The sequence below is a fragment of the Moschus berezovskii genome, chromosome 12 (assembly GCF_049115385.1).
Source record: "Moschus berezovskii isolate FMDL1 chromosome 12, NW_MosBer_1.0, whole genome shotgun sequence".
NCBI lineage: Eukaryota > Metazoa > Chordata > Mammalia > Artiodactyla > Moschidae > Moschus > Moschus berezovskii.
In genome coordinates, this window is record NC_142471.1 from 97,284,742 (window position 1) to 97,299,492 (window position 14,751).

The 14,751-nt window shown below is 59.6% G+C and overlaps 1 protein-coding gene across 1 annotated transcript in view; it reads right to left on the bottom strand.

The window, feature by feature from the left end:
* CFAP46 (cilia and flagella associated protein 46) overlaps window positions 1-14,751 on the bottom strand; it is a 105,622-nt gene that overhangs the window by 31,069 nt on the left and 59,802 nt on the right. The window contains exons 28-38 of the mRNA XM_055424372.2: window positions 13,348-13,537; window positions 12,377-12,576; window positions 10,979-11,116; window positions 10,227-10,376; window positions 7,048-7,196; window positions 5,548-5,646; window positions 4,280-4,412; window positions 3,453-3,599; window positions 1,877-2,077; window positions 1,688-1,794; window positions 453-629 (exon numbers count right to left, since the gene is read on the bottom strand). Coding sequence (XP_055280347.2) covers window positions 453-629; window positions 1,688-1,794; window positions 1,877-2,077; window positions 3,453-3,599; window positions 4,280-4,412; window positions 5,548-5,646; window positions 7,048-7,196; window positions 10,227-10,376; window positions 10,979-11,116; window positions 12,377-12,576; window positions 13,348-13,537 — 1,691 coding nt within the window. The remainder of the gene's footprint in view (window positions 1-452; window positions 630-1,687; window positions 1,795-1,876; window positions 2,078-3,452; window positions 3,600-4,279; window positions 4,413-5,547; window positions 5,647-7,047; window positions 7,197-10,226; window positions 10,377-10,978; window positions 11,117-12,376; window positions 12,577-13,347; window positions 13,538-14,751) is intronic.

Here is a 14,751-nt window from a genome sequence, read left to right on the forward strand (position 1 = left end):
GTGGCAGCACTGCCGGGGGGCTGGGTGGGCCCCTCACTTCTCTGCCTATGTCTGAGTGTCCCCAAGCCCTACAAAGACCCCAGCGGCTTCGGTGACCACAGCAGCTAGCTGGGGGCTCCCCGGTGGCGCGTGCCTTTTCCCTCACAACGGCTACTTATAACGCCCGGCTTTGGTTTGCTTGCTGTGTTTTGAACCCCTGCATGGACCCCACGGTGGGGTGGCCCTGGGTAGGCAGCAGGGGACGGGCAGAGGACGGGAGCAGTCAGGGGAGGGGACGGCGCTGCTGGCGGTGCGCAGCTCCTGGGCTCTGAGGTGACACCCGTGTGGCTGAGTGTGAAAAGGTGTGCGTGTGTACGCCTGCGCGAGACGTGGAATGCCGCTCCATGCCCCAGGCTGGGCAGGAGGCTGCGTCTGCGTGCTCCCCCGGGGCACGGAGCGCAGCGGGACCCCACCTCTTCATGTAGGCCCGTGCCAGCTGAATGTCCATGCACTGCTCCTTGCGGCCGATGCTGACAAACTTCTCTTCGACCTCCAGCAAGCGGCTGTCTATTTCCAGCATCAGAGACAAGTTCTCCGTGGGGTCTCCATCCAGCTGCTCCTGCACTGCTTTGATCTGGAGGCTCACACACCTGCGGGGGCAGGGGCGGGGCGCGCTGCGGCTGATGCGCGGGCCGCCCGCCCTGGGAAACCTGAGGAGCACCTTCCGGACAGCACACTTCTCTCCACCTTACAAGCCACGCCCTTTGGTGACCAGGCCAGGAAGTTAGAGACTAACCTCTCCCCACCCCAGGTGCTCTACATCCCTCTGAAAATTCAGGCCCTCTCTTAAGGAACTCTGGAGAAGAGAAAACCAGGTGGAAAAAAACCAGCCTGTTCCCATGTCAAACCTGCAGCTGGGGGTCCAGGTGCATCTGCTGGGGGGGACCCGGGGGCCCCCAGAGGTGGGGACAGAACAGCCATGAGAGCCCGCTCCCAGCACAAGAAGAGCTCAACAGAGGGCAAGGGAGTAAAGAAAACCCCAGTCAGGCAAAAGCTGAGGCGCTCTGGTCATGAAGCAGAGCTCATCTGTGAAGGCGGGACCTGCAAGTTTGACTTAACAGACAAACCTCGGGCTGGCTCTGTGCATTCCGAGAAAGAGGCCCATGCAGCTGGAGCTGAGACCACGGGGAGGTTGCTTTCCAGAAGACCAGTGACCAACCAGAAGGACCGCCCAGGGACAGACTGCCCGTCTGAGCATGCGTGTTCCTGCCTGGAGGCTGTCCTGTGGCCTCCCGCCCCTCGGGCGTCTGCAGACAGCTCGATGCTGTGTCCGCAGAGACCAGACGCTCGGGCCAAAAACTGCAGGGGAGAGCAGCAGGCAGACTGACAGACCCCGAGAGAAGGCAGCCGCCTGGGGCGCCCACACCGACTGTGGGGGGAGGCGTGGCCGGGCCTTCCCCGCTTCAGAGGCTCCTTGGGCTTTGAGCCACCTCTGAGGAGCGAAGAGTGCGGGGACAAACACGCCACCAGCCCGCCCAGTCCTGTGAGAGAGACTGCCAAGGAAGGGATGCAGGAGGCGGCTGCGGACACAGGGCCTTGTCCTGCGAGTCCTCTGAACTTCACAGGCTCGAAATATGACTTAGAGTTAATGGTGGAAAGAAGTATACCACGACTTTCATGGCGATTAACGTCTTCCTCAGAGAGTTACCTGGCTTCCAGGTCTGTGGTCATGAATTCCAATATGGGCATTCGGTTTGGTCTCTCCTTCTTGAGCACGTTGAAGGTGTCTATGAGTTTCTGGAACAGCTTGCAGACCTGGGACAGGGCCGGCGGAGTCACCGTGGCCCAGCCACACCCCCACCCGCAGGTCCCCGCCCCACATGCAGCAGCCCCTCACCAGGGTCTCTCTCCTCTCGCCCTCTGCGGACAGGAGTGTGTCCGCCAGGGTCAGGGTGGATTGGTACCAGAACTCCTCACTCCCTCCCAGGCGCTGGGCCTGCTCCACCATCCGCTGAGCCTGCCCGTGCTTCTTCTCCTTGTTGGCGAGCTGTGCCAGCAAGTGCAGGCATCTGGACTGTGCATGAGGATCGCCCAGCTCCTGCAAAGGAGGTGCGTGTGGACTGAGGCTGGGCTGGGGGAGTGGGCGAGAGAGACAGAGGGACACACAGAGACGGAGACAGCCAGGCACAGAGAGAGAGAGAGGCCCTCCGGGTGCCTGTCCAGGGACGAGCCTGCAGGACCAGGGCCCCAGCGCTGAGCTCAGTGCCTGTGCCTGTTAAGACCTGCTCCACGGAGCCCACGAAGCCCCTCCCGGCAGCAGGAGGGCCGGGCGGCCACGGGGTGGAGGTGAGGACAGTGCATGGGGCACTCTTCCGTGGGTCTGCGGAACGCTGGCCGGGAAGGTCCCGGATGCTCAGGCGCAGGCTGGGAGACGGGGTCGCGGCGCCCGGGGCCCATGGGTGCCAGCTTGCAGCCCCGCCTCCTCCACCTCCTGCGCCCCTGCGGGGCCCTTCCGCGCCCCCAGGGCCAGTCCTGGCCGACCCCTCCACCAGTCACACCCTCCCTCCCCTGGCCACGCTATCCCCCTGGCCTGAGACAGAGAGCTAGAGATGTTTCTCGTGAGGGTTCTGTTCCAAAGAAGGGCCAACTGGAACAGTTCTGCAACCTTGCCCCCCCTCCCGGGGAACAGTCCTGAAAGCCAGGCCAAAACGGAGCTGCCGGTCAGGGGCCCCAGGAGCCGCTGACGTTGCAGCCCAGCCGCCCCCTTGGGGAGGGATGGACGCTCCATTCCCTGCTGGGCCTTCCCAGGGCACCATCCTTGTGGGGATAGGGCCGAGGGAGAGGGTCTCAGTCCAGCTTGGGAGAGGAGGCAGGAGCCGAGGGGTCCAGGAGCTGACACAGGAGGTCTCTCCCGTGGGAGTGGCCGAGCAGCCTCAGGAAAGCCAGCGGACAGCAGGGGCCTGAGAGGCTGAGCTGAGGGCTGAGCATCCACACTGAAGTGAGCCTTTCCGAGGGGGCCTGGCGAAACCCAGGCTTCCAGGGAGACCTCCGAGCGGCCACAGACACCTGCAGGGCCCACACGGAGGACCAGACAGAGCTCCGGAGCAGGTCGGGGCCCTGGAACACCATCTGCCTCTGAGAACAAACCGAAGCCCCTGGCCTCTCGAGGGCCCCATCGCCCACACGCACCGTGAGGGGCCTGCTCAGAAACACACGTGGCCCTGCAGCCCAGGAGGGAGACAGGCTGCGGCACAGACCCGCCGCTGTTACAGGAAATGGGCTGTGATGAAGCCAGAGGAGCAGACAGACAGAGCACATGGACAGACCTCCACAGCCAGATGGAGGCTCCAGAACAGGCTTCAGCACAGAAGGCCCCTGCCTCCCAGAGGGCGGCCATCCTAGCAGGGGGCTGGGGGGCTGCTTCTGGGGGAGGAGGCCCCACAGGTGCAGTGGGCCCGGAGGTGTGGCCTCACCTGGAAGGCCAGGTATGCCTCTGACAGCAGCAGCCGCGCAGGCTGGTACAGCTCCATCTCCAGCAGGACTTCGGCCTTGAGGGTCCACAGCAGCGGGAAGGACGTTCCGTCCAGGCCCCTGCCAGTCTCTTTGTTTAACTTCAGGATCTATAAGATGCGCACGCCCACGGGGGCCGTGTGGGTGCAGGTCGGGCGCCGTCAGCGTGGCTGCCCCCTGGCCCCGAACGCCTGAGCCCAGTCCCTGCTCCAGGGCCCGTGGCCAGGCTGTCCCCTCGGGCTGCCCGTCCCTGCTCCCAGCCAGGCCGAGCAGCGCCGGGTGCAGGGGGCCGGCCAGGCCCGTCGTGCAGGAGACTCTGCACACTCCGGGGTCCCGGCACCTCCCACCACAAAGGGAGCCCCAGGGATGGCACTCCCACGGTGACAAGCGACCTTGGAGCACACGTGGGATGGTCATTTCCTTTACAGGCAAGCCCCTAGAGGCAAGCCCACTGCAAGCGGGGAGGGCAGGGGGCACTCAGGCCTCCCAGCTGCTCCACACCCACTGCGAGGGATCACCCTTCTCTTCCTGTTGGTGTGGGAGCTCCCACCCCTCACTGGCTACCCCCAGCCTGTCCTCTCTGAACCACAGCTCAGACCCTGCAGTCTTGTCTTCCCTGAGGGCCGGAGGGGCAGGGACACGCCCCACCAGTCCCTGGATTTCCCGGGAGCCGGCACAAGGATCAGAAGGCCTTGGCCGCTAGGACAGGTCCAAGCAGAGTGGCTGGAGCTGGGCCTGTTGCCGCCCCCACTGGGCCAGTGGCCAAGCAGCTTCTGCAGAGCGAGGCTACCTTATCCTTTGCTACGAGAGGCTTCATCTCTGCCTGCGGGGTCGAAGCGGGGGGCTCATTCAGTGTTGTCAGGCTTTCTTCTAATAGAGGTTCCTTATTTTTCTCCTTTTTCGAGGCAATTTCTTTTCTGCAGCTAATACAAGCAACATGAGCATTATGCCAAAGCAGAAATACAACAGCCAGAGCACCTGACAATGTCCAGCTTCAGCAGCAATCAAAGAAAGACAAGACAGGCAGCTCTCCGCACACATGGCCACAAGGTTGTTTTTAAGGTCCCCTGGTTTAGGAGCACCGTGACGCCCAGTTTTCCACACGTGGCCCATTCTCTCTCCCACTGTAGGCTCAGGAACCAGCTACTAATTTGACATCCCAACCTGGGTGTTTAACAAGAATCTCACGCTTTCTCCAGCCAGAACTCCAGCCCATCCACAAGGCAGGCCCTCCTTCCCTGCTGGGCACCAAACGTGGAGTCCTGCTGGCTCCTGCCTCCCGGGGGCCCTACCTTCCCCGCGTGCCAGGGACAGCACCTCCCTCAGCTCTGCCCCACCCAGACCCCTGCACCAGCCCCTCATCTACCGCACACGGCCCTGTCCATGGACAAGGGACCCAGGAGGGCCACTGAGTAACGACCTGCCCCTGGGCCCGGGGCGCCCCCACACCCTGCAGTGGGAGATGGGTCCCGGGGCCCGAGGAACTGCAGCTGAGAGCAGGGCCCAGGGACAGCACCTCCCTCAGCTCTGTCCCACCCAGACCCCTGCACCAGCCCCTCATCTACTGCACACGGCCCTGTCCATGGACAAGGGACCCAGGAGTGCCACTGAGTAACGACCTGCCCCTGGGCCCGGGGTGCCCCCACACCCTGCAGTGGAAGATGGGTCCCGGGGCCCGAGGAACTGCAGCTGAGAGCAGGGCCGGCGTCGAGCCCAGGCACAGGGTGGGGGTTCCACGCCACAGTGGGGGGCACACGCTGGGGGCTGTCAGAGCAGGGGGCCTGCCACAGTGGGGAGGGGGAGGGGGGCCCTGCCTCAGTAGGGGCGGCCCTGCCGCGGTGGGGAGGGGGGCCCTCCCGCAGTGGGGAGGGGGCCCTGCCACAGTGGGGAGGGGGAGGGGGGCCCTGCCTCAGTAGGGGGGGCCCTGCCGCAGTGGGGAGGGGGCCCTGCCGCGGTGGGGAGGGGGGCCCTGCCACGGTGGGGAGGGGGCCCTGCCGCGGTGGGGAGGGGGGCCCTGCCGCGGTGGGGAGGGGGCCCGCGCCAGCCGCAGCGGCTCACCTGGCCTGCTCCGCGTCGCAGATGTAGGCCTGCCCCACTGCCTCCTCGTGGTGCGTGGCCGCCTCCCTCAGCCTCAGGTCGGAACAAGCCAGGGCAAGTCTGGGGTGAGAAGAGCGTCAGCCCTGAGTCGGGCCACCCTGGGCTCAGGGGGCGCGACGCAGGCTGGCAAACGGAAAAGGAGCGGATAATCTGAGGGTGTTTTTAGTGACCTTTAAAGCTAGGCCAAGTTACTAGGGGAGAATAACAGATGCCGTCATCACATTTCTCAACACATTTATAGTCCAGGGGTCTCTGGGTCACCTCCAGAGGTGGAGACAAGGCATGGTGGGGCTCTGACCCCATCACAACTGCAAGACAACGAGCTCTGCTCTGACTTTTGTGCAAAACACTCTTATTTTGAAATGATCTGAAGCATCCAGGAAAGTCACACAAGCACCAGAGAGAACGGAGGAGCCCCCTTCATTGTCCGGGGTCTCTGTCTCCAGACACGACGATGGAAACGTTATACTAACGAGTATACATGACTGCACACACAAACTTTATACGTAGCTTAGGAAATAATCAGAATTATGTGTGTGTAAATATGATTGCAGCCATGAAATTAAAAGACGCTTGCTCCTTGGAAGGAAAGTTATGACCAACCTTGATAGTATATTAAAAAGCAGAGACATTACTTTGCCAACCAAGGTCCGTCTAGTCAAGGCAATGGTTTTTCCCGTGGTCATGTATGGATGTGAGAGTTGGACTGTGAAGAAGGCTGACCGCCGAAGAATCGATGCTTTTGAACTGTGGTGTTGGAGAAGACTCTTGAGAGTCCCTTATACTGCAAGGAGATCCAACCAGTCCATTCTGGAGGAGATCAATCCTGGATGTTCATTGGAGGGACTGATGCTAAAGCTGAAACTGCAATACTTTGGCCACCTCATGCGACGAGTTGACTCACTGGAAAAGACTCTGATGATGGGAGGGATTGGGGGCGGGAGGAGAAGGGGACGACGGAGAATGAGATGGCTGGATGGCATCACCGACTCTGTGGACATGAGTTTGAGTGAACTCCGGGAGTTGGTGATGGACAGGGAGGCCTGGCGTGCTGTGATTCATGGGGTCGCGGAGAGTCGGACACGACTGAGCGACTGAACTGAACTGAACTGAAATATATGAAGTCTGTACATATATGTGCACTTCTTTCATGACCTATTTGCGAGTAGGTTGAGGACACAATTCTCCTTTATTTTGCTTATTCTACTTCAGCGCGTACTTCCTTGAAATAATGATACTCTCTCAAAATCCAGGTAGAAATTTTAAAATCAAAAATAGTTTTATGTTTAAGTATTTTGATGTATTTGACTTTACAAATCTGAGACTTTATCATTTATATAAATAGTCAACCACGGAATTAATGTTTTAGGATCTGGTTTGTCTCTATACTGCTTTGGGCAAGTTTTCGCTTTAGCCACGTAAATGTCCGCCAACTTCCCTGAGATACAGAGGAGCACCCACCGCAGGTGGTAGAGGTCCGCGAGGCTCTTGCTTTCAACCACAGAGGCCGCGATGAGCAGCCCCAGCTGCAGGACCGGGATTGCGAGCTCGTGAAGGAACATCTTCTGCAGGGCCTCCACCAGGCGGTCCAAATAGTACAGACTGTACGTCTGCATCGAAACACAGCAAACACGCGAGGTCAAAGGGCGCGGAGGACCAGGCCCCGCCCACAGGGTCCTCCCCAGGAACTCTGTCCTTCATGGAGCCACACACACGGGGTGTTGGACTCCCGTCTGTTGGGGGAACCAGTGACGTGCTCTCTGCCTCCTCTGCTTCATCATTAGCTTTCATCTTGTCATGTGCAAGATCCTCACGAGAATAATCTACCTGCTTTCATTCAAATTAGAGCCTTTGTTTTGTTTCTTTATGTATCCACCAGCTGCTTTAAAAGTAAGTATAGGCAGAGATGCACTAATACTTCTTATACTGTTGGACTAGGTTTGATAAAGCAATTATTCTTCAGAGAAAAGTTTAAAAATACGGATGAACGATTTAAAAATCTGCTTAAAGCACTGAGGAGTGAACAACTGACTGGGCCACAGCGCGCACGAAGGGTGTGCAGATGTGTGGCCCCAGCGCGGCGGGGCTGTGACCCCGACTAGAGAGCCTGCCCGGCACCTCTGACTTTCCTCTGTCGGGCGGAGGGGAGGGCCCATCGAAGGCTAAATGCTCCGATCAGGTCCCAGAAGTCTGCGTCTGAGCCTTAAGGGCAATGAAGTAAAACAGCCATGTCACAGTCAAGCCCAGTGGCGTTTGGGTGGCCTGGAAAGCACGTGGCTTTTTGAGGGACCAATAATTGATCATTCCTGATGAGGCCGCTCAAGGAAGGGGGTGGAAGGAGACAGAAATATTTATAGATTTAACAGACACTAAAAAGATAATAACAGGATATTAAAAACAACATTATACCAGTAAATCTTATATTTTATAGGAACTGGAAATATCCTAGAAAACTACAACCCACCAAAATTACTACAAAAAAATTTAAAAATCTAAAGGGTTCTGTAACTATTAAATAAAGTGGATCCATAATTTAATATCTTTCCAAATAGACCTAGGCCCGGAAGTCTTCACCAGGGAATTCTTCCAACATTTAAGGAAGAAATAATAGCTAATTTTATACAAATTCTTCTCAAGAAGAGCTTAAAAAAGGAATACTTTGGAATTGAACAAAAGGTCAGTGTGATGCTCTAAGAACATAGGACACACGCGTCTGGTCTTGCTCCTGGTTCCAGCACTGAGCACACAGAACCCTCTCCCCCACCTGCGTTCACACCCACGAGGGGACTCCTGGCCACCCCTGCAGACCTTCAGGAGGCAGGCCAGTGTCCAGAGGGACCAACCACATGGCAGGACAGTGAGACCCTCGGCCCGTCCCCCGATACCTGGGGAGGGGAGGGGCTGGAGGTCAAGTTAGGGACCAACGGCCCACGAGAGGACCAGTCATGCCCTGTCCTGGAACCCACATGATCCCCCTACGGGACGGGCTTGGACAGGTTCTGGGCTGCTGAGCATGCCCACCTGCCAGGAGGGAGGGGCATGGTGGCCCCCAGCTCCTCAGGGACAGACACTCCCGTGTTCGGGACCCTCCAGACCTGCCCCGCAGACCTCCTCGTCGGGCTGTTTGTCTGTATCCACTACAACAGCCTTTACAGCAGACGAATGTATCTGCTGAGTAAGGTTTTCCCAAGTCTGGGGGCCGTGATAGCAAATATCAAACCTGGGGAGGAGCCCGGGACCCCGATTGGTGGCCACACTGGACAGAAGTGCGGTGGCCTGGGGACCCGATGCTCATGATGGGCGTCTGCTGGGGCAGGCCTCGAGGGAGCCCTGATCCCTGGGGCCCACCCTGACCCGGCAGTTAAGTGTCAGAACCGAGTTCAATGGGGTGGTCCCCTAGCTCGTGTCCACAGGGGTGCTGAGAACCGGCTGCTGTGTGGAAACCCACGTGCCTAGGGTCAGAAGCGTTGGGAGCAGAAAACAGCTTGGAGTCAGTGTAACTTCTCACCCCATCCCGACAACCATGTAGTCTGAAAGGAAAACTGAACACCAACTTTTCTCATCAACATAGAGGCAAACACCCCAAACAAAACATTAGCCTGTTGAACCTGATTATAAATGAAATGAATAATACATCTCAACCAAGTTGAAGGAATGAAAGAGAAAAAAATTATCATTTGAATAGATGGAGAAAAATATTTGATAAGAATCGATAGCTGTTTGTGGGGCTTCCCTTGTGGCTCAGCTGGTGAAGAATCCGCCGGCAATGCGGGAGACCTGGATTCGATCCCTGGGTTCCCTTGGGAAGATCCCCTGGAGAAGGGAAAGGCTACCCACTCCAGTATTCTGGCCTGCCTGGAGAATTCCATGGACTGTATAGACCATGGGGTTGCAAAGAGTCGGACACAACTGAGCAACTTTCAGTTTCATAGCTGTTTAAGCTTAAAACTCTTAGCAAATAGAAATGAAGGAACTCGCTTAACCAGTTAAGAATGTCTATGAGCCCCCAGCAGCATCGGTCACACAGAGTCTTGCTGAGACCGGGAGGCCTTGCTGCCTGCGGTGTGGAGCTGGAGGCAACCAGGCACGTAAGGTGCAGCAAGGAACCAGGGAAATGATCCCGAGTTAGGAAGAGGTTTGCCGACGAGAGGCAGACTCTGCAGACACACAGATCAAAACAATCTATGCATAAATAACCAGAATTATCTGGGAGATGAGACGGACACAGAGGAGAAGCCGCATGGGCACAGAGGCAGAGGTGGGGGCCACGCGGCACACGCCTGGGAGCCCAGCTGCTGGCGGAGGCAGGGAGGACCCTCCCGGGCGCCGGAGGGGAGTGCGGCCCGCAGACCCCTCGACGGCAGCCCAAGTTTTGAACCCGTGCCTCCAGAGCTGTGGGGAAGACCCTCCCGCTTCTCGGCGCACTCAGCAGCACCAGATGTCCTGAGGCGCTGCTGGACCACAGGCGCAGGGGTGTGGTCTGCGTGGGGAGCACGCGGCACAGGTGCCTGGGGAGGGGTCTGGGGAGGGCCTGGGGCCCGACACACTCTCTGGACCCATAGAGAGTGTGGACCCACAGAAAGCCCAGCAGGCAGGACGCGGGGACGCAGGCCTGGGGGAGAGGCGCTGGGTCCACTCACCGGCTTCTGGATAGTTGACAAGTTGATGGTAAAGTCGCTCTGATCCTGTCTGAATACAGATATGATTTCTTCGGGGCAGGCATAGGAAGCCCACTCTTCCAGGCTTGAGGGCAAGTCTTCAAGGCATTTGCCAGGAGCAGGGCTCTGGAACTGCAAAGCAAGAAGCCAGGCTATGCTTTGGGAGGTGGAGCTGGAGGCAGACACCCACGGGGCCCCGTGAGAACGGAGGTCGTGTGCCCCGGGCAGGCAGCCCCTCTGGGGATGGGTGTGGAAGGGCTCCCTGGAAACCCCCGAGCCACAGACAATAGCTGACACCACTTCCCACAGCCACTCGGAGCCTTATGCCCTGGACATGCCCCCCCCCGCCCCCCCGCCACATCCCAGCTCAGCATGGCTGCGGGAAGGAGGTGGGATATCTCCCGAGGGTACAGTCCGGCAGGATGGCCAGGGTGGGGGCAGTCCCTCCAGCCAACGAAGTGACACGCACAGGCCCCCACGGGATGCAGAGAAAGTGCTGCCCTGTCCTGCACGGCCAGGGCTCTGGGAAAGCAGCTGGTCACCAGGGCGAAGCCAGACCCTCCCCGTGTCAGCCTCCTGACACCCGGGGCAGGGGCACTGAGGCCACCCCACTTCCCAGAGGAGGAGAGCGGGCAGAGGAGCCAGGCTGCCCCTTGCCCTTTGAGGCCCAGCCTCTGGCACAAGGACCCTCGGGGCGGCTGGGGCGCGGCCCGCCTGCCGGAGGGCACGGTCACCTGCTTTGGGTCCCTCCCCTTGTCCTTCTCCTTGTCTCTGCTTTTCTCCTTCTCTTTTTTAGGCAACAACACGTGTGAGCTTGCTACTGCTGAAATTTTACTTTCTGAAGTGAATTTTCCTGCTGTTGAGAAAGAAACCTGTGAAAAGAAATCCAAGTTTGCAACGTTAATGTCTGACTGCAGCAGTGAAATGAAAAGACGCTTACTCCTTGGAAGGAAAGCTACGACCAAGCTGGACAGCGTATTAAAAAGCAGAGACATTAGTTTTCTGACAAAGGTCCATCTAGTCAAAGCTATGGTTTTTCCAGTGGTCACGTATGGATGTGAGAGTTGGACCATAAAGACGGTTGAGCCCCGAAGAACTGATGCTTTTGAACTGTGCTGTTGGAGAAGACTCTTGAGAGTCCCTTGGACTGCAAGGAGATCCAACCAGTCCATCCTAAATGAAGTCAGTCCTGAATATTCATTGGAAGGACTGATGCTGAAGCTGAAGCTTCAACACTTTGGCCACCTGATGCAAAGAACTGACTCCTTGGAAAAGCCCCTGATGCTGGGAGAGACTGAGGCATGAGAAGGGGACGACAGAGGACGAGACGGCTGGATGGCATCACCGACTCGATGGACTGAGTGAGCAGCTCCGGGAGCTGGTGAAGGACAGGCTATGGGGCAGCGAAGAGTCCGACACGACTGAACAACGACGACAGAAGTGGGTTCCCTGCCCCCACGCAGATCTGCGGGCCGGCTGAGGACCCCAAGGCTGGGAGTGGCCAGGCCGTGAGCACTTGGGAGGCCTCCTCCAGGACTCTGGGCCTGCAGAGATGCATGGCTGACCCTTAAGAAGGCTTTGTCAGTTCCGTAAAATGAATTAATGTCTTTAATGAAGAACACACTCAAGTGACTTTTAATGGTTCTCCTAAAAGAACTGCAACTGCATGGTGGGTAGGGGGGCCTGGGGCATCTTGCAGACCAGGATGGCCTTCCTCGTCCTTCCTGTGGCCAAACGCCAATGGCCCTGTTGTCCCCATCACATGGCTGGGGCGGGGGGCAAACTTGCCCTAAGAAGAGAGGCCTGTCCTGCTAATGCTGTCCTTCTGGGGGTCACAGCCCAGGGAGGTCCCTGAGAAGACGAGGCCACCAGGAGCTGCCCTGGGGGCCCTGTAGACAGGTGGTAGGAAGGTGGCTATGTGAAGGGGCACAGAGAAGGCTCTGAAAGCCCAGGGGCCGTGCGGTGGGAAGGCAGGTGTTGGGGGCGGTTGGGCAAAGGCACTGGCCTGAGTCTTGCAGAGGAGGAAGCCCCATGGAGTCTACAAAGCTGGGGGCGGGGGGCACTGGGGAGGAGGGGAGGGATGTGGTCCCAGGAGAGACTGGGACCCCTGGGAGCACGGCGGGAGGCCTCACCTGCCAGATGCGGTTCAGGAAGGTGTAGGCCATGAGGCAGTAGTCCTGGTGGCCGGCGCTGCTCGGGGTCACCACCAGGGCCAGCAGCGTGTAGGCGCGGGCCAGCGTCTCCAGCTGCCGCACGCTCTGTAGCTCCTGCAGGGAGTGGGGCCCCAGGTCTCTTGGGCCCTCCAGGGCCCCCAGAGTGGACTCCTGCTCGTCTGAAAGAGAGGGCACTGCTGACGTCCCTGCTGACCAGCCCAGTGCCTGCTGGCCCCCAGCCTGGGGCTGGTTCTCTTCCCAAGGGGGCAGCGCCCCGCTCCCAGGGCTCAAGGTCGGCCTCAGGGACAGACCTCCGAGGGCTCCCCCAGCCTGCCTGCAGGGACAATAGCCACGTCCCAGGCTGGGGTAGGGGTCTGGGCTCTGGGGTCTACTTGGAGCCTCCCCCACCCACCATGGTTCTCCCTAGCCAGCTGAGCTGGGTGTGTGGATACACCCAGAAGGGGCTGGACAGCAAGCAGACAAGCCTTTGAGCCTCTAGCTCGTGCAGACAGGAGGTGGCCCCTCTCCGACCCTGAACTCTGCAGGCCCAGGAAGCGGCCGCCTCAGGGCTGGGAACGCCGGCCAGTGGCCCTGGGGCCCCTGCTGAGCGGAGTACCGTCCTCCTGGGGGCGGGGCGGGGAGGGACCCGGGGCGGGACCCCTCCCTCTGGTGACGGCGCTCGCACTGGCCCCCGAGTGGGCACCCAGAGCAGCTGCTGAGCGGCCACCACCCCCACCGCCTCCCCAGAGCAGCTGGCTCAGTCCGTCAGCCGCCGCCCTCCCTCGCGGCGCTGCGCTGGGCCTGCCGGCTGCACCGGCTCTGGTGGACGGAGGGTGGGCACCCAGCAAGCGCGGCGGGGTCCTCACCTCGGCAAGCCCACAGGGAGCGTGCCCAGCAGGGGGACGGGGGGACGGCGGTGCCAGCAGCCCCCAGCCGGAGGCGCCCCTCACCTGTGGCCCCCGCATCCGCGGCTCCCACGCCCGCCGGCTCGGCGACGCCCCGCACGGGCTGCAGCCTCAGCAGGATGCCGATCGCCCACTTGAGGTGGAAGACCACGTCTTCCAGAGGGAACTGCTTGTAGTGCAGCCACTCGCTGAACTCCATGATGTAATCCACCTTCTGCCACTCGCTCTCCGGCTTCTTCGGGACCCAACAGAAAAGGCTGGAACACGCGGCAGCCACGCAGCTGCCGCAAAGCGCACCGCAGGCCTTGTGTTCCCCGCCGCGAGAGCAGAGGGTGCCCACCAGGCTCAGCCAGACCGCCACGGGCAACGGGCAGCAGGGCCGAAGCCTGGCGAGTGTCCGCAGCCTCCGCGCCCCATGGACACCCCACGTGCCTATTCACCGCCGGGGCAATGGCGGCCTCAGGGGCTCCCTGCAGGCGCTCTGACCTCAGCCCGGGGGCTCCTCCAGCAGGTGGCCCGCGGGGCACAGAGGGCAGGGGAGGTGCTGTGCTGAAGGCCTGCCCACACAGACCCGACACTGGTGATCAGTCACTGCGCAGGATGGCAGGCGCTGACCCTCCACCCCTGCCCCGAGGAGCCCGCCCACCCTCCACCTGCTGGACCTCAGACTGGGCCCCAAACCCTGCGCCTAGGAGGATGCACAGCCGGAGGGGCAGGAGTCTGAAGTCAGGGGCACGTGGCCAGGTTGGGGGGCACACAAGAGCAGGATGGACCAGCCTAGGACACTGCCCAACACCACCACGGGGCGGGGGGCTGGTCGGGGCATGCAAGCCCTGAGCAGGTCCTCCCCCTCAAATTAGCACGTGGGCAGACAGCCCCGGAGAGGGCAGCCTGGAAGCCAGGTGACACGTGGCCATCAGCACAGAGAAGGGATCAGATGGGGCCTCCGAGTGGCCGTGGTGGCCACTGGTGGCTTTGACAGGAGCTGTGCGAGGGGGGCGTGGGGACAAGTGGCGTGGAAGAGACGATGACCCTCGTTCCCACAGTGCAGCTGGGAGCACTGGGAGCCACAGACCCATGAACAGAGCAGGGCCGCCCCTCACACCAGACATAAGCCTGAACTCCAGATGAGCAAGGACTTAAACGTGAGAGCTGCAACCGTGACAGGAAACGCACGTGGACTACACTTCGGTTTCTCAGATACAAAGCTAAAAGCACAAGCTACAGCAGCAGAAAAAATAGATTAATTGGACTTCATCAAGATTATAAACTTTTGTGCTACAAATGACATCATCAAGAAAATGAGAAAGCAGCCGAAAAGACAACCTTTGGAATGAGGAAAAATACTTTAAAATCATGTATCTGATGAGGGGCTTGTCAGATACATGATCATGTATCATGTATCCAAAACACACAAAGAATATCTACAATCCAATAATAAGTAAACGC